This window comes from Bombus pyrosoma, linkage group LG5 (genome assembly GCF_014825855.1).
Source record: "Bombus pyrosoma isolate SC7728 linkage group LG5, ASM1482585v1, whole genome shotgun sequence".
Lineage (NCBI taxonomy): Eukaryota > Metazoa > Arthropoda > Insecta > Hymenoptera > Apidae > Bombus > Bombus pyrosoma.
Window position 1 is genome coordinate 5,256,448 of NC_057774.1, and position 24,048 is coordinate 5,280,495.

The window sequence follows — 24,048 nt, forward strand, 5'->3', positions numbered from 1 at the left end:
GCGACATCAGTACATTTTTGGTAATTTCAAGAATGTAGACATCTGAGAAGTCATACAGCTCCTAAATATCCTTGCGTTTACTTTACGTTTAACTGCTAATCAAACGAACAAACGAAATATTATATTGGTAGGATAAGGGAAGAATAAATGGTAGCCAAAATCAACCCGAAAAAGGTAGAGTTTGAAAAAGGGGACGAATGAAATGAAAAAAGAATGTAAATTGGAAAGTACATGTGGAGTCTTCATCCAGAGGATGACGAAGACGAGTGAAGTTGAATTGAGCGAAGGGAAAGTACGCATGCGCGGTAAATCATTCCGCAGCAAGGTGGCGGTCCGTCGTGCCGCGCGCTCCTGAAACGCAGTTTCCGTGAATCGGTGCTTGACGAAAAAAGTGTGCGTGAACCGCGTGTTACTGCGATCGAGATGCCGATCAAACTACGGTCCATTTATTCGCCAGTCAGCTCGTTGTTTAAATGAAAATAAAAGGTGAGAAACATCTTACGTATCGAACTATGTACGCGACTTTTCTTTCCTACTATTCCACGTTTCGTCAAGTTTCATTAATCTAGAAGATGAGCACCTGTCAAACCTGGTCACGTTCCCTCTTTTTTTTTTAGCGAGGAATACTGTTCTCGACGAAACTTGCTTGTTTCGTTAGTATTTATTCAAAATAATTATTATCCGGGTATTTTTTACTTTTTCCAATTTATAAAAGTGGTCTGTTTTGACAAATTCAATAGCGCACGCGTTATTTCCAGTTTCGAGCGAATACTCGTATTGCACAATACTAAAAAATCTCTTGCGTAATAAACAACGAAAGAATTCTAATCGTGTTGTATAACATTTTTTAAAAGTGATGCAGTATTATTTGTCGATTTCTCACTTTGATTTCTCATACAGTAAATGAACACTCGATAATGTTTTTCGAGCGTTGGTGATGAAACATAATGTTTCTTAGATTTTGATCGATACCTGCAAACCGTAAACAGTGATATTTTACATAGCTGCTAATATTGCGTAATTAAAAGCCATAAAATAGGTATTTTCCCTTGAAAGCATTTTCTTCGTGACAAAGAAGAAAAATTATAGAAGTTAAGATTTTCAATTTTAAAAATATCAAGAAATATTATAAATACAAAAGTAAAAGTAGTGGAGGGGGAGGGGGCGATCCTGACCACTATAATCCAACAACCAGTTGAGGGCCATGACCACGTTGCGACAAGGTAACCGCAATTAACTCGGATCCATGTATTAACTGAACGATTCGAAATTCTAACTGTTTCCGAATCGTGTTGAACAACTATAGGAAATATGTTAATACAGTTAAGACGATATATGGTACATATACGTACACATATGTATATTTAATGCGAATTAATCAAGACGTGCTATCCACCAAATGCGATTCGTCGCAGACATATGTAAATGTTTATGTTTCCTGAGAATTCTGTTATTATATTCGTGACAAAAAGCAAAAGACAGAAAAATCCAAGGAAAGATAGGCATTTTGTTTCGCACAAGGACGTTCAGAGTATTCTATTCTAACTTTCACACGAAGACAAACATGACGAAACTAGCAATCTCGTATCCTCGTATCTTAGTACGAAGATCAGTGCAAAAGATGTTCGAAACTTTGTATCAGAAACGGTATCCTAAGTATCGGTACCCTGAAACGAAATAAAAAAAACGCTAATCGGATAATAGAACGATGCATCGATCATCGATAATTCCATTGGTCTCTTCGTAGCTTGTTACGAAAAGATTCAGGATAGCCCTATCGTGTGGGTCTATACATGGAGATGACCTCTGTTCGATATACGTTTTCTTTAAAGGAATAAGCAATCAAGGTACGATTCGAAAATATCGCGGTAAATCGCACACTTGCTTCTGAAGCTAATATCAAAATGCCGAACAATGATAGTTGGAACAGCGAAGTGCCATTCTCGTCTATAGCTGTAAAGATCTATAGAAAAATCTATCTTGCTAAAACGTGAACGCGTTCACGCGGACCTATAGACCGCGATCTTCCGTGAATTCGAGTCGCGAACATGACGTGATCGCGATTCGCATGGAATTCTCTTTTCGGTGACGAACGTCCGAGAAACGACATTGGCGATGGTCGAAACTTCTTTTGTCGGTAGTGAAAGACGTGGGAAGAGAGGAGAGCAGATTGTCGGTGAACAGTGAACACATACTTAACTTCGCGCTGTCGTACGCGAAAGAGAACGAGAACAAGAATGAGAGACAGAGAAAAGAGGCGAGGTCAACAAGGTACCCGATATGGTATCCCACGTCCGTCGAGAGTGCTATTTCATGTATATGTATGCCTAAATATACACGATACACACATAAATTCGTACACGCGTTCGTAAGATCGTCTCTGCTTGCCTCTAAGTATTAGGAATCGTCACAACTGAATTACTAAATGTAATATTATACACGGCTTTGCCATTGCTTTTATCGCCGTTCCTTTTCGTTCGACCAAATTTCATCGATCTTTGGTATAGGTCATTTGGTATATTCGTCATACATTCGTATAGGAACGCCTGTAAATTATGCGGAACGATCGACGGTTCGGTTATCGAGCGATATCTTCACCCGAAAGCTTCATTTTTTGGTAAGGCACCATAGAGAACGAAGCTCAACATCGAAACGTATCTTTCTTTTCATTCTTTCTTTTTTTCTTGTGTCAATGTATCGGATCGCGCGGCCTTCCTAAGATGGCCAGTGCCACCGTAAATGCAGACACGCAAGTGCGAACTTGGAGGTCGTCGGTAGGAACGATTGCAGGAAGCACCGATGACTTAGTACGGCTGCAGCAAGGCGTACCAGCATGAATCATTTCTACCAGCTTCTACTGCGCTGGCGATATATTCGGAAACGTACTCCTGAATCTCCCTTATTTACGACTAGTAGTCTATTGGTTCTCGTCGTTTGAAACATGTATCGTCTACATCGGTGTTCGAGAGCAATCGTAACGCGTTACTCGAAATTACATATGCACTGTAATTTTCAGATCTTTCGTCACGAGCGAAAGTCAATGTATCGACGAGAAATTTGCTCTTAGCTCTACTGACGCGATCGATATCGAACGATTCATCCAGTATTTACTTATACGTATATATAATACGTACTCCTTAATCGTGGCCCTTAATAATATTCAAGAATCTATTTTTAAACGTGACTAGAGGTATGCGCATGCATACGGTGACGCAATCCTATGGTCTTTCCCCTATATTTCCCTCTCTTCCTTTCCCCCCTTCTTTCTCTCTCTCCCTTTCACTCTTACTCTTTCGCGCCTCTTCACCCCTCTTTTTCTTTCCGTTGCTTTCCTCCTTCTCTCTCTCTTTCTCTCCCCTTCCACTGTACGATTGTCTCTCTTTCTTTTCTCGTGTCCTCCAATGTAAGTAAGTATTTACACTTATGTATTCTTCGACGACGTACATATTTCTACATTCACGGTCTTACGAAGCGGGAGACTTCATTTTTCGTACAGCGACACTACCTTCCTTCATTTCGATCTTGCTTATTCTCGCTCCTCCATTCATTCGATACGGCATATCGAATGAATATCGAAATAACTTCGATATGCTTTAAAAATCGAAGATAAAGTATTCGATAGCCGTCATTTACCAGATTCTTCCCTTTTCTATCGGAGTTCGATAATTGGACTATAAGTTGCGGCCTCGTACGAGACACGCATAAAGAAGAGCGTGTCACGTTGACGCTCGATCTAGACCTCGTTCTAATTCAACTTGGTTTTATCTTGTTTATTTTGTTAGTAGAAATTGAACCGTTTCCGTGGAGTCGTAGAGTGACGAGATGTTTTCAGAGGATGATCGGTAACGTTAAACTTCAAGCTTCATTGAAATCTCATTAGATCGTCGAACCGTAAATCCGTAGCAAATATGACGGTATATCAACTCGTGATTCGCAAATTATGGTAAAAGAAGTTGACTGGCCGTTACGAAACGCTATTAGACACGGTATATTAGATTTTTCCTTCTGTGTAACGTAATTACATTTATGCGCTACTTTGTTAGTTTATCGAGTTATCGCGTAATTAAACGACGGTAACTTTTGAAACTCGATCAAAAGCGTTTTCGTTTGTTTCAGATTCGGAGCAGAAGGTTTCTCAAATGCAGCCGATATGGATTCCCACGTTGGTCTCGACTATATCGTGGATAATCCCGATTACTGCGTCAAGCTCGCCACGGGTAAAATTATTCAATGTTCTCGATAGCTCGAATGTCAGATAACCAGCTCCGATTGCATCCTATTAATCGCATATCTCGTTGAATTTCAGCCTTGGACACAGCGTGTCCCTCGGTTAAGAAGCAAGTGGTAGAATTGCTTTCGGCGCTGTGTGTTTACAGCCAGGATGGAAGACAGAGAGCTATCGATACTCTTCACGCGTATCAGGTGATCGAACTTGAGTAACAAATTCGAACATGGATCGGTTGTTCGTTCGTTCGTTTGCAGAGTAATGAAGTATTACCTCAAATAACCGCAATTTTTATCGTAGTGGTATTAGGTAGCGTTTAAACGCAAGGTTGTCGTATCTGTTCGATGCAGACACAAAGAACGCAAAGTGGCGTGCTAAGTTTGCGTAAAAATCACAGTTCAAGGTCTCTCTCCGGCAAACAAAGGACAATAGATATATGTTGCTTGGAAGCTCCGTTCGCGAGAACCACTAGGCTACGGCTACGCTATTGCACGCTACACAAACGATGATTCTATGCGACACGTTTTCTTATCGGAAGCCAATTCGTTCTTTGTATCGCATGGCAAACAAATTTTGAAAGTCGCAACGCCGGAGTTGGTGTTCGCGCGAGCGCATTCGTCACAAACGCGAACGAGAACATCTAACGTCTTTTACGTTTTTTCTTTTTGCATTTCCATCTTCGTTTCGATAGCGGAAAAATAACGATCGGTGACACGTTGCAGAAAAGGAAAAATGAACGATATCGATTACGAATCGTGGTGGAAGAGTTGCAGAACGCCACTGCCGAAGATTATCGGACCGCACTATTGGCATTCATAAACTGTTTAGTCATCTCTACGCCAGTGCTGAAGGATCGCATAAGAATTCGCAACGAGTTCATCGGTTAGTAGGCAGATGTTGAAATTTCCCAATCACTTTTATATCGTTGATGATGTCTAGATGTATCTGGGAGAGAAACGAGCAATATAGCCTAACATGTGATTTATCTCGGTTGCAGGTTTGAAGCTTCTTCCGATTTTGAACGAGCTGCGGTGAGTACAGTACGACGACCTGGATTTATGACATTAACTGATTAACACCTTAACATCGTTGAATAATAAATAATAATGAACGTTACGAAAGGGCGCTTTATTGTACCCACACCTTCTCATTTGCACTTAATGCATCGTTAATATCGCGCATGCATCGAGCGTCGCATCGTACGCAACTAGCCAGAATTATTAAACGATTCCATCGAGGATTGGTTGACTAACGAAGCAGGAATACATTCAGCCTATGCGATGTACGACAGTTGCATGCACTAATCCAATCATCGTGTTCGCATTTCCGTTCTCCCTCTCTCGTTTTCAGGTGATCACATTTCCACCTATTCTCGTTTATGCATCCATACGTACGATCGTCGCGTCATACCGCGATATCTTTCGCTTCGCTGTCGTACGCAAGCGAAACAAAAGTAAGACGAACTGGACGAAACTATGATTGGAACTACAATTATTTGCGTCGAATCGCGAACTCGCAGTTTTGTCCTTTCTGTTTAGCCCTCTACAGGAATAGTACGATCTGTCATTCCTCCGCGGGATGACGGACGAACAAACTATTCTTGATCGAGCAAAACCAATCACGTGGAAGCTGCTTTAAATATCGATCGAGAAAATCACCGGTCAGAATTTACGATAAAAGAAATCGTGACCGATACGTCCGATATCGTCAACGTTTCGTCGGAACGAGATCGTGCTTCAACTTTCCTACAAATTCTTGTCGATCTTTCGATTTGTTAAGTCGTGTCTGTAACAAGAACGTTAGAACGATGCGATCACGCGAGAAAGTTAGCGGTTTATCGATCGCGCGTATCTACGTATTCGGAAATCTCTCGGTTTAGTTCGTCTCGCTGTCTGTTGCTGTCTTTTTCGCCGAATTCCTCGTAAAATTCACCGTTCTTCTCGTAACCGAACGGCGCGTGATCCAAAACGTAGAGAAGGTGAAAATGAAGGAAAGATAGAGAACGAGGAAGGCGAGGAGAAGATGGAAATCGCGTGCGAAAGCGACAGAACGTTCGCGCAAAACGGAGAGGAGCAAGGGAAAAAAGAAGAACCGAAATACGTGGCTCGAAGGGAGAGAGAAAAGACCGAATTAACTCTCCGCGAGTATGCCCGAGCCGCGATGAGATGTAGCTATAGCTGGTACCAACGGACTCGGCTGGAACGCCGCCGCGCCGTGATACCTCTCATTCGTTTGAATATTTATACTCGTTGAATGCTCGTCGACATCGTTCGAAATCTCATAATTCGTCGTCGTCTCGCGTTTTCTTTCGCCTTTTACACGTCGCGTACGGCCTTCGTCGAGATACACGCATCTAGTTACGCGTTCACTACGAGCGAAACAATTTAACGAACCTGTTATCGCCGTTTCGACGATACACGTACGATACGTAGTGTACAGTGCAGAGTGATATTCTAAATTTTATCTTTTGATTCGAGACGATTCTTTGCATTTAAAAGTTAGTCCTCTGGATAATCGAAAATACAGTAACTATATCAGTACCTATGTCAGGAGCGTAAAGCGTAAGATACGATAGATCGGTTTCGCCGTGTGCGTCAGCTCGCTTTGTTTCGCATAAAAAATCGGCGAAACGAAAGAGAGTAGGAGAAATAGGATCGAATCGCGAAAGCAAGAAAACCAGAGAGAAGGAAAAATCGGTAGGATAAAGAAATAGAAATTGTAGAGAAAACACGCTCGTGTCGAGCGAGACGAAAATAGAGCGAAGAGCTCGACGTAAGGGCTTAAAACGTACCCGGATCAGGAAGGTGACGTGATTGTTCTTGCAGGAAAAGCCACGCACCGGATCTGAGAGTGCAACTCGATGTTTTCGACGACCAACGAGAAACCGACGAGGAATTATCGAATCACGGACCACCTGGAATCGATCTTTCTTCCCATGTGGATGTCTTTTATGCGATCTTTGGACAAGTAAGAACTCGATATCGTTAGACGAAACATTGCAGACGTTCTGTTTGCGCTTGACGTTATTAGATACGATCGATAACTTCTGTTCCGCGTCCACTTTATTTAGATCGCTGATACACCGCAAGAAATACCATTCTTGAGTATTCTCCAGCATCTGTTACGGCTGGATCCGAAAGATGCTGCTAGCGATCTAGCATGGGATACGGCAGAGACGTTGGTTCATAGAGCTACGCTGTTGGAGAATCGAGAAGACGCTACCAAATTGTTGCGTTCACCTAGTCTTCAGGTAATGGCTTGCCTTACAATTCCATTTCCATCGGATATCCACATCGGAAATGGCTCCGTTTATTTCGCTTTTACCATCGAAAAACTAAGAAATGAACGAGTAATCCATTTTCCAGACGAATCTCTGTTGTCACTGTCGAGGTACCGATCAGACGTGTGGCGCCTCGCGAAAAGCGTCGTTATCGGTGAACAATTCAACGACGCCTCTGCCACCTTTACCGCCTCCTCCTCCACCTCCTGTACCCGTTGATCCGTCAGGTACAAGCTCGCCGACACAAAATCGCGTTTTACCACCACCTCCGCCTCCACCGCTTCTTACCGGCAACGCTACGTACGTCGATGCATCGATGGATCCACCGCCAATGCCGCCGCCGTTGCACGCATTACCGGTCACACGAGTACCCACCCCCGAGCCGCCGAATAATCACGCGAGACTACTGCCACAACAGGAAATACCCACCCCCAAGGCAAAAATGAAAACCATCAATTGGAACAAGATACCAAATCACAAGGTTCGCTTCTTTGCTCAACGATCTCTCGATCTCCGCCGCGTCCATCGATATCGTTTTATCGTTTTCGACACTATGATTCCTAGGTGATCGGAAAGCGCAACATTTGGTCTCTGGTTGCCGATGAGCATCAGAATTCTCCCATGGCGGATATAGATTGGGCAGAGATGGAAGGGCTGTTTTGTCAACAAGTGCCGCCGGTATTACCAGCCGCCTCGTGCTCCTCCTACGGAGCAAACTCCGATGCCGAGAGACGACGTAGGGAACCGACTGAGGTACTGCTACTCATTTACGTACTTGTTATGTAACTACCTAGATTTTTGCTCGAGTCATTCGATCCGCATTGCCGGATGAGTTTTCTTTCACGAGTTTCTTTCCAATTTATTTCAGATCGCGCTTCTCGATGGCAAGAGGAGTTTGAACGTTAATATATTCCTAAAACAGTTCCGAAGGTAAGCGATCTATCGCGATCTTCTATCCGAGACATAGAGACACAGATTGAAAACGGTGTCGATGATTTCCAGCTCGAACGAAGATATTATTCGGCTTATAAAGGACGGCAGTCACGACGAGATCGGGGCGGAAAAGTTGCGCGGCCTTCTAAAAATTTTACCAGAGGTCGACGAACTGGAAATGCTCAAGAGCTTCGACGGGGACAAGTCGAAGCTCGGAAATGCCGAGAAATTCTTTCTGCAACTGATTCAAGTACCAAAGTGAGTATCTTCGACGTAGTTCCTTATCATATGTATTATAATAAATGGCGGAGGAATTAAAATCGAAATAAAATTCGTCTGGTGTGCCTTGCCAGTTACAAACTACGCATAGAATGCATGCTGCTGAAGGAAGAATTCGCCGCTAATATGAGCTATTTAGAACCAAGCATCAATTCGATGATCCTAGCTGGTGAAGACTTAATGACGAACAAGCCACTTCAAGAGGTGTTGTACATGGTTCTGGTGGCCGGAAACTTCCTCAATTCGGTACGAAAATAGAACGAAACCACTCGCGTTCGTTGGAAAATTGACGCGCGCAAATGCGAACACGTAACTAAAATTATCGTCGTCTATGTACGTAGGGTGGTTACGCTGGGAACGCCGCCGGAGTAAAGTTATCCTCTTTGCAAAAAATAACTGAAATTCGAGCGAATAAACCAGGAATGAACCTTATACATTACGTAGCTCTGGTAACGTATATTCTTCGTGTTTCTTCGTTTACGCGTATCGTTTCTAGTTTATGTTCGAACGTTTCGTGCACCCGTAGCAAGCCGAAAGGAAGAGGAAGGATTTGTTGGATTTCGCAAAGGGTATGACCACTCTGGAAGCCGCTACGAAGTAAGTCCTTCGCGAAAATAATCTACTCGATTTAAACAACAGCTAAAACGTTCTCTCTTTTATCCTTTGTCGTGTGTGTGTGTGTTCGTGGTACACAGGACCACAACGGAGCAATTAAACAACGAATTTAACGCACTCGACACAAAGATCAAAAAGATCAAGGCACAGATTAATTTTCCTTCGACGGAAACCGACATACAGGAACAGATGGCACAATTTTTGCAGGTACCGCGTCTTTAATGATTACTTGGTTGTTGGTAAAACAAAGAAAAAGGAAAAAGGAGGAAAACGTTAGAAAATCATCGAACGTGTGAAGAAAATCCGATTAAACTCGTGCTTTTGTCGTAGATAGCGGAACGAGAAATGAGTCAATTGAAACGAGACATGGAAGAACTCGAAACGTTAAGACGATCGCTCGCCGAATTTTTCTGCGAAGACAGCAACACTTTCAAGATCGAGGAATGCCTCAAGATATTCCATCAATTTTGTCAAAAGTTTAATCAGGCTGTCGCAGAAAACGAGAGACGTAGAATTCAAGAGGAACAGATATTGGCAAGGCGCAAACAACGAGAAGAACAACTTTTGGCTAAAAAACGACTACGTACGTGATATAAATATGTATAATCTTTGTCCCCTTTTCTTTTCGTCAAGTCGTACATTAGCCTTTCTCTTCGATCGTTACTTCGTATCACAATCGCGTCATTTTACCCAAATGTTACAGTGACCAATAACCAACAACAAATCGAGGCGCCAACCTCTGAATCTGAATGCAATTTAATTGGTTACGATCCTTTCGATCTTGCTAGCGGTTTACCTCAAAGGAATTACGGTCGTCCCGACGTTAAGGTATACGTTTCTCAGCTACTCCTTCGAATCAACGAAAATAACCATGTTCAACTTCCGATTTTTCGATTCTCCCCGATTTAGATCAAAAGACTGCAAAATGGGGCTGTCACTTCCGACGAAGATGTCTCGATAACCGGATCGCCTAATATTCGACGACGTTTAGGTTCTTGTTCCGGCGGAATCGTCGACCAGCAATCTACCAAAGAAGAAACTTACTCGCCAGGTATTCCAACTTTATTCCTCGATCACGCGCGTTACCATTCTATCGGACGCGACTTATCCTTCTTCGCTACTGTTCTGCGTCTTCTTTCACGTTCACAGATGTTACCCCGAACGGTACCCTTCGTCGTCGAAGAAGTCGAATACCCTGCGAGGATGACGATGGTAATTTAATGGACTTCTTAAGGACGTCGGGTCAAGACGGCACTCGTGAAAGAAAATCCTGGGGTAGCTTAGGTATAACCAAATCGTTCGCTCTTCTTTTACGATACGTAAAATTCCTTTAAGAAATTTGTTCTTCGTTCGTCTAGAAATAGTAGTAGTAATAATAATAATAGTAATAATAATCTATTTCCCTGATCAACGAGCACAGATCGGTCGTGGGCAAGAAGAGCACGCGGCCAGTCTCGCAGAAGCGATCTATTAAACGCAGATTTCTCGATCGATCGCGAAAGGCCAAGTTCTCCGTCACCTTTACTCGAGAGCAAACCTTTCTTGCAAGAGGAAGAAACGAAACCGGCAGGGTAAGCGACGTCCCTAATGAATCAATCATGATGCGTGTGCTCTGTAAATATGCGTTTATGTCGAATCGTAAATAGGAAAGCATGGCGGCAGAAGATCGAGGCATGGTTATCGGAGAACGAAAAGGAAGACCGTGCAGGCGAAGAGCTACAGAAAAAAGCAAGACAGTTGCACCATGCGAATCGACGCTCCTACGAAGACTCTGGTAAATATCGAGTATATGTGTACACACGTACCAGCACACATGTACATTGCGAAACGTTTTAAACTCCGTTGACTTAATGCGTAGAGAGCGAAGGCAAGACGAATATTCAAATCGAAGCTGGTTCCACCCACGATACGTACTCGGAAGTTTACGACTGGCGCCCGTCCGTTGAGAAGACAGATGTGATGCGCACGATGGAAGCTATCGAAGGTTATTCTTTCTATTATATTGCACAGACCATCTTTATCATTTCTACTAAATTTCTTTCTAGTTTATAATTACGGATCGAATTCGAATACGAACTTGTTTTCGTTCCAGAAGCCGAGACGCATCCATCGCAAAAGGATAAATCTCCTTGGCGAAAGTCGAGCCTAAACGTACCAAATAGTATGGAAGAGACTGACCCGCGTTATTCTCGCAGGCTAAGATCACGACTCAGCGCAGAAAACGTGTTAACATCCAGCACCCTGCAGGTTGATACACTTATTTAATCATCGAGTACCGATTCCCCTCTTGCCGACAAAAGGAAACGATTCCAAGTTTCATCTTCTGCTTCTCTTCTTATTGCAGTCGATCAAAGAGGAAGAGAGGAAGAAGAATAAGACTACCGACGTCGTGAATTCAAACCCTCAAGATGAGTTAACGATTTATCTAAGACAACCTTACGGCGACTCTCAAACCGCTGGATCGCGGAGATTTTCGAAACTGAAGAAAGGCGCTGACGAAGAGAAGATCACCGACAAGATCGAGATCGATTCTGATAATATAGAAACACCTCCAGCAACTAGAAAGTTATTCAGCCCACCGAAAGAAGTGAAGCCAGTTGAGAAAGAACCGTGTAAAAGAGAACGTTGCAGCAGCTCCTTTCAAAGCAGAGACTTTAAGAATCCAATGTCGAAAAATGTAAATAACACAGACTTCGGAATAGGTAAGTGGTGTAAAGCGTTTTCCGCTACTAATTTCGTTACCGTTATCGTTATCGCTGACCCGTTTCAGGCAATTTTGATCGTTACTCGGCGGCAAGGAGAACACGAAGATACAAAAAGAATCAAGACTCGGCAGAGAAAGACTCGAAACAAGAGTCGATGGTCGATGCCGAGTCGTTGGAAGTGAAACCAGCTGACCGTCCGCATTCTTTGCCACTGTCGGAAGAAGAAGGACACGGCGAAGATTCTGTACCATCCGTTTGGCAAGAGAAATCGAAACGGCAGGCGGAATCCTCGAGTTCGTTCGATATCGACACTGCATTGGCAGAGATCGCTCGTTCCGGCGAAGATCTTCAACGATTGTCGCGACCATTGGTGCACCGAACCTCGAGGCTACCGGTCAGTCAACCGTCAGCCGTCGTCGCCGTAACCAACACCGTTCTAAGTCCCGTGATGCAAGAGTCTCGACCTCGAGAATCCTCGTTGACCGTTCTCGCGGAAAGAGCTGTAACTAGCCGCGAACGACAGAGGACCATGATCGATCCTAGTCAGGTAAAAGAGGCGATCAGACTGACCAACAATCCGCCGAGTCAGGTGAATGAATGTCAAAACGTCTCAACGTGCCGATCTCGAAAGCAATCGCGATCTTTTGGAAAAAACGAATCCACGAGTGATGAAATCGATCTAGCCATTTCCGATTCGAATCGTTGCCAAGAAAACGCAGGTCCCGACGTCGAGGTTTACCACGACAAACGAGCCGAATCGACGCTGCGAAACCAAAGCAAGATACAATCCGTACGATCAAACACGGACGGTTCGGTCTTTCATCCTAGATTCGTGCCGCCTGATATAAATGTCACCACCTCTACCCCCTCCTCTTTTTCTTTGTTGCCTGCTTCCGGAAAAGCTCGAGATCAAGAGATGAACGACGAAGGTTTCGAGGAAACGCAGAGTTTAGTTTCCGAAACCCTCAGTCAAGAAACGTCCTCCGGAAATTACGAGACGGATACCCACGATTCGACGCGATGCTCTCCAGCCGAATTAGGCTATTCTGGAAGCGATAATCATTCTCCCGTTCACACCACCATCGACCACATCCAGGTAACCGAACATGATCCGAGCAAATCGATCGGAGATGCGACGTTAAAAACAATATCATCGCCGTCACCACCGATCTCGAAAGGGTTCGAGAAACGAGCGGGCTCGATGAAACACACCAGCGAGAAGTCTAGCTTCCTTCCGAAACGAACAAACGCCTTAAAGCGGGACGTTGCAGTGAGGAATGCGGCGGAGTCGATGAAACGAAATTCAAATCTGACGTTCCAATCGAACAACAGTCAGACAAGGAACGAGGTAGAACGTTCGGGATCGAGAAGCAGTCTTCGTAGTTCGCGAAGTTCCTTAAATAGCGCCACGTCGGTAAACACCGTACGAAATTTAGTTCCGAATCACGCACCTCTTCGTACTTACACGTCAGCGATTTGCGCGTTAACCAACGATTTGCGAAAAAGTCCGTCGCATAGTCCGTTACCGCCGAAAAGCAACGAAAAACGTCGAACGAATCCACGCGCGACGGTCACTAGAATACCAGCGAGCAGAAGCAGTAGCAGCGGAAGCAGCGTGGGTCCAACTGCGAGAACCGCTCGCAAGTCTCTCGGGGTAAGCATTCAGCTAGCCAGCTGTATTCTAATATTCGTGACAGCTTGTGTAAAATAAATCGTCGTGTTTTCAGTCAACCACCGATGTGCAAAAAGCAAACAAAGGACGAGCGCTCTTCTCGCGTAGTAGCAGCAGCGGAAGCGGCAGTAGCATGCGTCCACAGTCTTTGCCATTAAATCGTGTAAACGTCGAAAAGGTGCCATCGTCCATCACTAAAAGTAAGTTGATTCACCCAAGAACTGGAACCAGAAATCACAGTTTTATGAGACCGACAGCCGCAAGTGTGAACAAAGGTTCCATTCCGAATCTACCCAGGAGCATCAAAGGTTTGGTCAAGTAATAGTTCTGTAGAAACGAAAAAAGATTCGCTCAATACCGATTGACACGCATCGATAGCCGTTGGCGATGACCTACATATGCTTTCTTCTAACACAATCATTATTTTTAAACACTCGTCAGAGTTTCCTCGTGGAGTTTAAATCGTTCGCTTTGACATAGAACATGGAAGTCATATCGAGATCGTTCATGGATAACGGCATAGTCACCTTAAATTCATTAGATATCAGTTCATTCAGAAGCATATACATATATCGAAGACAATGGCACTCGTTTGAAAAATATTAGATTGCAGTATGAAATTACAATGTTTCAATGTGAGAAATTGAAAGGTCGCGGAAACTTAAACGATGACGTAATATTTATGATATCTCTTCGGGTACTAAATAAAATACAATTGCTGCGATGTGAGAAATTCAGAGGTACGAGGACTATTGTAAAATACCCTGTACGTATATCGTCAATCGTTATGTAAAAATTTCCGGAGATACAATATGCATATATGACATTACGCTTTACAGAAACTTACTAAAGCATCGCGAAAACAGTGTTTGCTGAATAATACAAGTTATTCGCATCGCGTGAAACGCAATTATCTTAATCTAGATTTGAACTGTCAAATTGCGATTAACGAGATAATGCAAAAAATAACTTATATGTACGCGAGTTTGTAGCCATCGTATACACTAGCTAATGTATCGGATAATAACTTTCAGTCTTTTCGAATTCAATTACATACACGCATGTATCATAGGAAATCACTAATAATCGATTTAACTCGCACAGTACACACGCGAGTGTTGTTGATAACAAAAAAGAAATAAATATGTATTATGTAACTATGTTGAAAAAAGAGATTTTAATACCGGATCAAAACGGCAACGTCCTATATTCGCACTATATTCGGGATCGTTTTATTCTTACACAAGATGCACAACGATGTAGCGAAAATTCGTAAGTAGTTGAAAACAGTTAGATAGTTAAAGAATAAGACGATTCCAAAGTACACGCGATGAAATGTAAAAAGCTATTATGATGTATCCGTATACTGTAAGGATAAGTATTCCGAATTGGACGAACAAAAGTTATTTACAACAAATAAATCATTTTACGAATGGGCTACGAACATAAAATAACGATCGCCGAACGAAAGAACGACGATGCAAGATTTCGGTAATATTTAAACAAGCATTCGGTTCATTATATTTTCTTAAGAACGATCACGGAAGCCGAGGGAGACGGGACCCTTTGGCGCGAGAATAAATTCAAATTGGAGATCAAGCTCTTTGTCCACGATGATCTCGAACTCCCGTATGATCTGCAACAAAATTAGATAATTGAACGTATAATGATGCAACACCAAACACGTTTCAAAATGTATCGCGCATGAAAACGAACCTTTGCCAAAATAAGCTGCAACGCGAGATCCACAAATCGCTTGCCCGGGCATATCCTTCTTCCAGCTCCAAAAGGCGCAATCAATAACGGTGAATGACGACTGGTAGGCGTTAGCCATCTATCAGGCAAATATCTTCCGGCATCTTCAAAATTCTCTTCGTCCATGCCTGCTATCCAAGTGTGTAAAAGGACCGTTGTCTAGAAGAAAAACGATGATTAAACGATGATCGAACGACGAGAAAGAAAAAGAGAAGCGAAAGAGAAGAAAATAAAAAGAAAAAAAAAGAGATAACCCTAAAGAACTGGTTTCTGATTAACACAAACAGAAGCACCGCAGCCGTTACTCACTCCAGTAGTAAGACGATAACCACTTAGTTCGATGGGTTCGTCCAAAATGCGAGCGATACAGGTTGTCGTTGGAATCATTCTAAATGCGAAACGACATAATGCAGCCACACGTTAAGACACGTTAGAATCTTTTTAGAAAAGAAATGCGTCGCGCGTTACGCACCGGAATGATTCGGTGATACATGCGCGCAGATACTTGGCGTGCCGTAAATCCTCGATTGTCAAATCGCAGCCAGGCGGTGCCAATGAATAAGTTTCTTCGTAAAGTTTAGCTTGTACATCTGGATTACGCCCGATCAAGTAGAATAGAAACACCAGAGTGTTTCCTAGCTGTGCACAACCATGAGACGGTAAGCATGCAAAAATGAGAAAGTATTGTAAAGACGAACTGCATCGAAATGCAGTAAAAAAATAACGTTCTCACCGTGTGTATACCAGCCGCTATGAAGTCAACGATAGCCGCCTTCTTATCGCATATATCGAGACTCTTTTGCCTTAAAATGGATTGAAAAACAGCCTCGACCGACTCGTCTCTAGCATCGTTTCGCTTCTCCAATATAGTGGCTTCGACGATCTCCGAAATGATACTGAAAATCAACAATCTGTGTAAGGTCCATCGAATTTTCAATTTATTCGCACGATACCGCCACGAACCAGCCAATACGTACTTGTATATCTCGTCCTCGCTTTCTATCAGTTGTTTGTACGCGGAAGTTGGCAATAATTTCCACAGCGGTAATCCGTAAAAGGCGTCCCGCGAGGCCGTAAAGTGTATCCTGACGGCTTCCGCTAATCTCGTAGCGAGCTCGCTGCTGGAATCTGGCTTTAAGAAACCCAAATGTCGACCCAAGATCAAAGTACAAGTGCCTAGACCGAAGCGAATATACAATCCAAGTGAAAGATCATGTTGCGTGTGCGATAATCACTACCGCGGTAAAGTACATCTTACTTTCGAGTCCCATTTTGTAGGCAAGCTCCTCGAAACCTATTACTTCATATCCCGTCCTTCGTCGACGAATCAACTGGATGAATGAGTCTGCGGCGGTGTTCAAAGCCGGGAAGAAACCAAGAACGGTATTAGCACCCGTCAGTTCTGACGTAAGAGCTAACCGAAGATCATGCCATGTTTGTCCCTGTCTATCGAATTATTCGTTCGTTTAAATCTAAATTAATAGCAACCTTCTCGTTTCTCCTACCAATGCGTTAAGCTTATGGATATTTTACGACTGTAAACGGTTCTACGAAGAACTTTATCCTTCCTCTTTTATTTTATTACGTATGTGTACACACACAGAGAAAGTTCGTCGTTAAAAAAAAAGAAAAAAAAAGGAAAGGAGATAAAGGAGATACCCACTCGTTGACCAAACCGAGATTAGTGTAACGATCCTGACGTGTTCGTCGATAGTAGGATATGACCTCTTGTGGGGGCCGAAGTGGATACTTGGAATTTCGGCGGAGAATAGCTTCGATATCCTGACGAGAGAATACAGAGATCACAGGAAAGTTCCACAATGCTTCCTCTTTACATAACGGTCCATATCGTTTGTTCAAATCTATTCTTGAATCAGAAACGATCAGCTATGTTAAAATGTGTAGGTATAGCGAATCGAAATCGGCTGTCGTTACAATCGTTACAAAACTCGATGTTTCGTGTCGTAACGAAAGCGACGCGTATACCAGGGCCAAATTTCTTACCTTTGTAAGCATCGTGAACCTTGTTCAGTTTATAGTAGCCGATACAAGAAAAGATCCATCTGGTTCCGAGAATCGGTAAAGGATACGGTCCCGGTACTTTGGTTACTTCTTCGTGCTTCTTATCGTGCTTCTCCTCGCCGGATGGTACTGTGAACAGATCGCACAAAAACATAAACGATCGAGCGGAAAGAAAGCGATTTTCTCGAAACGTTCGAATCGATCTATGTACTATAGAGCGTATCAAGCAGCGAGCAATAATTTCTCAAGCAAGCAACAGGATCGCGTCGAGCCACGAGGTTTAAAGTTAGAAAGGGGATTGTGATTGTATACTGTACACAAACGCGCAGCGCTTCGAATCGAAGGCCGCCCATACACGAAATATCATTTTTCTTCGACCTTTCAAATTTATACACAACTACATATTCGAACACGACATTATTCTATGATACGACGGCAGTTACATGCGTGCACATTCTTCGTGCTTTTTCTACTTGATTAGCGCGATTAACGATCCATGTAAACGTACAAATTTATTTTCATAACGCGAACCCGATGAAAGGGTTATTATTTTCAGAGAAACTTACCATTGCTTTTTTGAGACGTGCCGCTCCAAAACCACCAAGCTGGTCGATAGCTAGTAGCGAAGACCAATATCGTCAAAAGAGCTACCGCGATTATCTCGAACCAAGCGCTCGAGAGTAACATCTCGATACTCCTGTAAAAGCAGGAACAAAATCGCCCACTTGCGAATATTGTCGTTCGATCGCGATTATTCGAATGGAAAAGCAAATATTTGGAAACTTCGTTATCATGTTACGAGATACCGATCTTTGAGCGAGGAGTACACATTACGTACTTATTATCTCGTGGGCTCTTAAATCTTTAACTTAAACACGACGCGACACTACGTGACGTGACGCGACTTGACAAACAATTATTATTCTTATAGACGTTCGTTATCTCGACGATAAAGGGATATATCGAGAAAACAGTCGCAAAGTCGACATGCGCATACCAAAGGCTATGTATTGCGGTTATTTATATATTTTCATGTGACATCGGCTGCCGCGGCCGAATAATTCGAATCGACGAACTGTAACCACGAGGTATAACGATCAACCGTGTCGCGTAAAACACGAGTAGGTATGTATACAGTTGAGACCCGGTGTAAAACTGTTCGATCCTAGATAGGTAGGGGGTTCGTTCGACCGGTCTATGGAGAACGATCGCGAAACAGGAAACTGATAGAGAGAGAGTTTGTTACGCTTCGAGAGAATATAGGAGAAGCGAAGCGCGTGTTAGTACCGCTCGCGGAAGGAACGCGGATCGCGATAAATCCAACTAGTCGTTGGCAAAAAAAAATGACGCACCACCACTGCTTCGAGTCCATTCGAAGTTGACTGACTGTCCCAGTGTTATTTACGGACCGGCGGTTTCTTCTATTTGCAGTGAGCTGATAACACGTGCCGTCACGATGACCCTGCTCTCTCTTTCACTCGCTAATCTCAAAGCTGTTACACGGATCGGAGAGAAAATGCCTAAATACCCGTCCCACTGATGCGATGTGAACGATACGATACATGATGACACGCTCGTCGGCTTGTGTACGTTTCACGTAACCAAGACCTGTTGTCATTACGAAATGCGTAACTTGCCATGCTCGTGTTATTAAAATATTCGAAATACGTAGGAAGGTCGAAAAAATACGGCAGATTATTTTGGAAAAAAAAGGAGAAGAAATAAAAGAAAACACGCGATTTCGTTAGTCCACTAGTACTGTTGCGGCTAATTAAATCTAACATCGAATCGAAATATCTAACATCGTCACTTTGTTACAGGTTTCCTCGCTACGTTCCCCCGTGTTCTTCTAATTTTATACATACCTACTCTCAACGTTCAAAGATCGACGAGAAACACGTAACAAACCGATTAATGACAAAAATTATGTAACATCGCATCGAACGATACGTATATTGCTTTGATTAATAGCCAAATTCCTTTTCGCGCCGTATGTATACTTATAGCGTATCGGTCGTGCGGGCAAAGGGGTGATCTAACTATTAAATTTACAATTTTACGGTCTATCTAGGAAATATAAACGAAACTATGCTACAATTGACTTGTTAACACTCCGAATTCGAGTATTCTATTGTTTTATTCTCGCGTAACGTCTGTCTGTGTAAATCGATGCAGACCGTCTTTGGAGGAACTAAATAAATTCCATGAGAAACTAAACTGGATAAGACGAAATGAAAGAAATGAAAAATTTTTAAGAGACGGATAACGTTCAAATCGATTTTAACCCGTTTGGTTTATTAGATTCAAATAGCGATTATTGATCTAATCTAAGGAAATAAGAGTATAAGCCAATTATTCGTTCCCACGGTATAAGCGCTGATCTACCACTAGAACCACATGCTCACACGATGCGATTCACACTATTTATTTTAAATACGTGTACTGTCTCGCTTTAAGTGGATTTTGTTCACATAAATATGAAGCAGAGGCAAAAAGACGATATACAACGAGTGTTTCAATGACCCGCTTGTGCCCGGATAATCGACGGATTTGTTTAAATTCGCATATTCGTGTCACGGGTAATGATCAACCAGTGGATAAAAACAAGACGTTCTTGTACTTACGAAGGGTGCGCGTAGTCTGAAGTACAGTTAAAAAGAGACGCCAAACGTCGCGTCGTGTCGTCGTCGTTGAGATGATTGTGATGGTGGCGGTAGCGGTAGTAGTGGTGGTGGTAATGGTGATTGTGGTGGTGGTAACGGTGGTAGTGGTGGTGATGGTGGTAATGATGGTAATGGTGATAATGGTGATGGACTATGGTGATTTTGCTACTCCCAATGAGATTAACCGTAACCGTGACAACGTTGACGAAATGAAAAGCAATTCATCATATTGATAAATCTATTTTCCTATGATAAAAAAGGAGGCAGGCAAATTCTCGTCTTACATTTTATAAAATCAAATGTATAAATCGTTTTAAGGCGATGAGAGACGAGAAAGCTAAGAGATATCGTCGAATTTGGTAAAGTATATGTAACAATATGTATATTTAAAGATGTAAGACGTGTAACAAAAATTTTATAGTTTATAGGTTTTTATACAAACAGAGATACAATTAGAAAAGCGATTCACGATATTTACAATCGATGTTATTGCAAAGATTTCCAAAAGTAGAACTTTTTCGCAAATATGAGATACATACGAAAGGTATAAAAAAAGTAATCCGAAGAGAAGAACATGTACGGAACACTTACCCATATATATATGTGCGTACGTACGCATATACACACATACGGGTGGTATATCGTTGCACGAAAGGTAGTCGACCAACCAGGAAGTGATCACGAGCAACTGGTCACTCGCCGGAATTCTGTCCGTTGCGATTACACGCAATTTCTGTGTAGTCTGCTTTAAAATTGGAATTCCTCTCGGGATTCGTATAATGACATGTTATTAAAACGGGAATTTTCTCGTGCGGGACTTTATTCAGTGACGAAGATCGTCGCGCGTGTATTCGATAAAACAAATTCCTTCCAAATTCTTCCTTGGTAGCTTTACTCTTCCAATCCTTTGTGTTATATGTGTATAACATACAATTCTCTCCTTTATGTTATATAATTTTTTGAAAACAGAACAATGCGAACGCACAAACGCGTTTTACAATCGCAAAGTAACGAGTTCTTTCGGGATTAGAATTCCAGAACCTCTTTTGATCGTCTTGACAACAGATGATACGTTTCTTTCGTTTCCTAAATTTCCCGACGTGTTTTAGTACTTGAAACGATATTTCACAATTTAATCGTCGTACGACGCTGTACTTGTAAAAATGAACGGCACAACCTCTGTGAAGATATCGATATTTGGATCCAGACTGCGACCGAGGCCTTCGATCACTACCATACTGAGAATCACGCTGCTGAAGGTTCCGTCTTGCTTCACACGATGCCGAACCATCGCGGAAAACAATTCAGTCACAACGGTACTCACGTCTACCTGTAACATTTTGAAACGTTCCTCTGAAAGGGTTTTGATCGATTTCCACCATTATTTCTCGCATTATACAGTCGTCTCTTTGAAAATGTTTTAAGATTACATTGACTCTACTTCGAAGATGCGAGTTTACGATATCTTTCATTGTATTCTTAAAACCGTCTGGATCGGGGGATACGCGCGAACTATGTTCCAGAATGTATTCCGCTGCCAATTCACCCTGAAATAAATAAATGAAGAAGTGAATGGAAGAAAAGTAAAGGAATAAAAAGAGGGCAAAAGTAAGAAATATATGTAGGTACGTTTCCCATGAGCACCGATCGAAAGACATTCTTAAGATTTTGTCGACAACGATCGTTCAGAGACACCACCAAACCACAATCGAGTATGACCAAGCGTGGATAAGTCGGTAAGTACTTTCGATCAATAAATTTCCAAAACCAAGCGCTAATCTTTCCAATAGGTTCGCGATTTGTCTGCACCAAGATATTGCCAGGATGCAAGTCACAGTGAATGAAGTTGTCTTTAAACACCTGTCATTTTCCCGATAACTTTCATTGTAATTAATTAAGAAGTCCATGAGAATTACTCGACACGATACCAATCATGTTGACAGACCGCGCTATACCATTTTTAAAATCGTTTTGATCCCTATCTTAGCCAGCTTTCCTTGCAATGTTGTATCGTGATCTTCGAGATAATCGGTAATTGGAAAACCTTCGTGAAAACTTTCCACGAGAACTTCGCGTTGAGTAAAATCTGTGTAGGGCCGGGGGAATATGACATCCTTTTTCCTCGAAAAATTCTTCGAAAACTGAATCAAATTCTGTGCTTCCAAATTCATGTCAACCTTTACAAAACAGTTAATGTATAAGGACAAATATTTTAAATAATTCTATAAGATCTAAGCAATTAAACTTGAACGTGAAGCTTGCTTGATTTTCCATTATTTGTGAAAATTCATCGATGCAATCGTTAAGACTGAGCCATTGCAACTGGGGCACGATATATGTCGCGCATTTGCAAATCCCTCTCATTATGCAAAGATCTCTTCTAAATTAAACGACAAAGAAAAACGATCCAGAGATTCAGGAAGATTGGTTATTATTTTCCATAACACCATGGTATATCTCATACCTTAGTTGCCCTTTAATTCCAGGATGTAAAATTTTAACCGCTACCGGTTGTAGCTTCCGACTTACATATGCATTAACATTCTTATCTGTTTCATCGATATTCAACGTTTTCTCTGAAATTATTTTATGTCACGTGAAATGTTTACAATTCGATATAGTAAAACTAATTTTTTTCGTATATTTACCAATGAAACTGATTAACGAGCCAAATTTTAAATATTCGATAACTGCAACAAGATTCACGACATATTATACATTTATATATATATACGTATTAAGAACTACGGGAGCATTAGAGCTTTTATTTTTCGTGTGACTGGAAGTTTCGTTGAAGTTTGATCAGAGGCATGTGTAGCAATGTGTTAAATAAGATGAAAGAAAGGATCGTGCTTAAATGACTTACTTTGAATAAATGCAGGTATTTGAGGTTTTCGCGTTACATCCACTCGAGCATTCAGATCTACCCATGCCTTGTACACCTGCCGGTCGGACAGATTCATCAAATCGAATGAACGGACAAAATACAATCTATCAATCAAACTCGATCGATTCAATTTCATTTTTATACCTGAGCACAACACCCTGATCCGATAGGCATCTCGTGTTCGAATTTTACGAATATATTCCTCCAATTCGAGCCGTATATGGCTTTAAGCAATTGCTTTGTATAAATCCAAGAATGTGCGGAAGCGTTATGTTGCAATAATGACAGCGTACGACAAACATCTTCAGGAAACAAATCTTTTCTTGTTGACGCCCATTGACCGAATTTTATAAAAATTGGCCCGAGAAATTCGATACCTGCAATTGTAACCTGCGATCGATATATGTTTTCCTTTGACTAACGAATAATTACCTTTCCGGAGGATTATCGGAAACATGTGTCCATGTGTAAAACGTGTGATCAAATATACGACAGTTAATCCAGTAAGAATAGAACCTATCACAAGAATTCTTGCCACGATTAAGATTATATCAAAGAAACTTTCGTATTCCGTGTTCTTTGCCAACAGATCGTTTTCATAAATTTGCGTTCGATGCTGAGGCTTGTAAGACAAGATAAGAACAGCTTTAACCACTCGCTTTGAACTTTCAAAATTGCTAACGTTTCTTGCTATCGATCGATGAAATCGTATCGGGGTTACATATTTTTTTCTTTGCCACTTTTCTCCAAGATTTTGAAGGAATTTGTTGAAACGAAATGCTCTTGAAAAGTTCGAATAGAAAGCCATTGCAGATCATTCATCGCACTCGGATGGTGGCTCTGTCATGATAGATTACCCACCGATTACTTCTATAAAATTTTCATTTTTCGAATTAATCCATTCTTTCGTAGTCTTTAGGGGTTCGTTCAAATTATATATTTCGATAAAGATATCGTTTTAGATATAACAACTTCTATTTGTAAAGGTTAAAATACATATTAACATTTAATA

The 24,048-nt window shown here is 41.9% G+C and overlaps 2 protein-coding genes and 1 pseudogene across 5 annotated transcripts; 1 reads left to right on the forward strand and 2 right to left on the reverse strand.

Annotated features, from left to right (window-relative positions):
- Positions 1–17: 17 nt before the first annotated feature.
- Positions 18–14,866, forward strand: LOC122567722. Of its 2 annotated transcripts, none has more exons than XM_043726621.1 (26): positions 18–486; positions 4,117–4,217; positions 4,307–4,422; positions 4,948–5,107; positions 5,223–5,256; positions 7,051–7,192; positions 7,296–7,475; positions 7,591–7,986; positions 8,070–8,258; positions 8,374–8,435; positions 8,508–8,696; positions 8,792–8,963; positions 9,059–9,166; positions 9,244–9,314; positions 9,413–9,539; positions 9,663–9,915; positions 10,036–10,160; positions 10,242–10,383; positions 10,482–10,616; positions 10,753–10,903; positions 10,979–11,106; positions 11,191–11,316; positions 11,425–11,579; positions 11,677–12,034; positions 12,103–13,691; positions 13,765–14,866. In XM_043726621.1, exons 2-26 carry the CDS (start codon positions 4,151–4,153, stop codon positions 14,029–14,031), a joined length of 5,442 nt encoding a protein of 1,813 aa, XP_043582556.1. In that variant the 5' UTR covers positions 18–486; positions 4,117–4,150; the 3' UTR covers positions 14,032–14,866. The 2 variants fall into 2 exon arrangements, with proteins under 2 accessions (XP_043582556.1, XP_043582557.1); XM_043726622.1 differs by having other exon boundaries at positions 11,428–11,579.
- LOC122567730 (ecdysone 20-monooxygenase) lies at positions 14,373–21,242 on the reverse strand. 3 transcript variants are annotated; one of them, XM_043726650.1, is made up of 11 exons: positions 20,741–21,201; positions 18,053–18,183; positions 17,469–17,615; positions 17,128–17,326; positions 16,723–16,910; positions 16,442–16,640; positions 16,198–16,360; positions 15,937–16,103; positions 15,774–15,852; positions 15,426–15,623; positions 14,373–15,345 (listed from the first exon to the last, which is right to left on the reverse strand). In XM_043726650.1, exons 1-11 carry the CDS (start codon positions 20,776–20,778, stop codon positions 15,238–15,240), a joined length of 1,617 nt encoding a protein of 538 aa, XP_043582585.1. In that variant the 5' UTR covers positions 20,779–21,201; the 3' UTR covers positions 14,373–15,237. The 3 variants fall into 3 exon arrangements, with proteins under 3 accessions (XP_043582585.1, XP_043582586.1, XP_043582584.1); XM_043726651.1 differs by lacking the exon at positions 20,741–21,201 and adding an exon at positions 18,839–19,313; XM_043726649.1 differs by having other exon boundaries at positions 16,198–16,640; positions 20,741–21,242.
- On the reverse strand, positions 20,952–24,004 carry LOC122567873 (annotated as a pseudogene).
- Between the last annotated feature and the right edge of the window lie 44 nt (positions 24,005–24,048).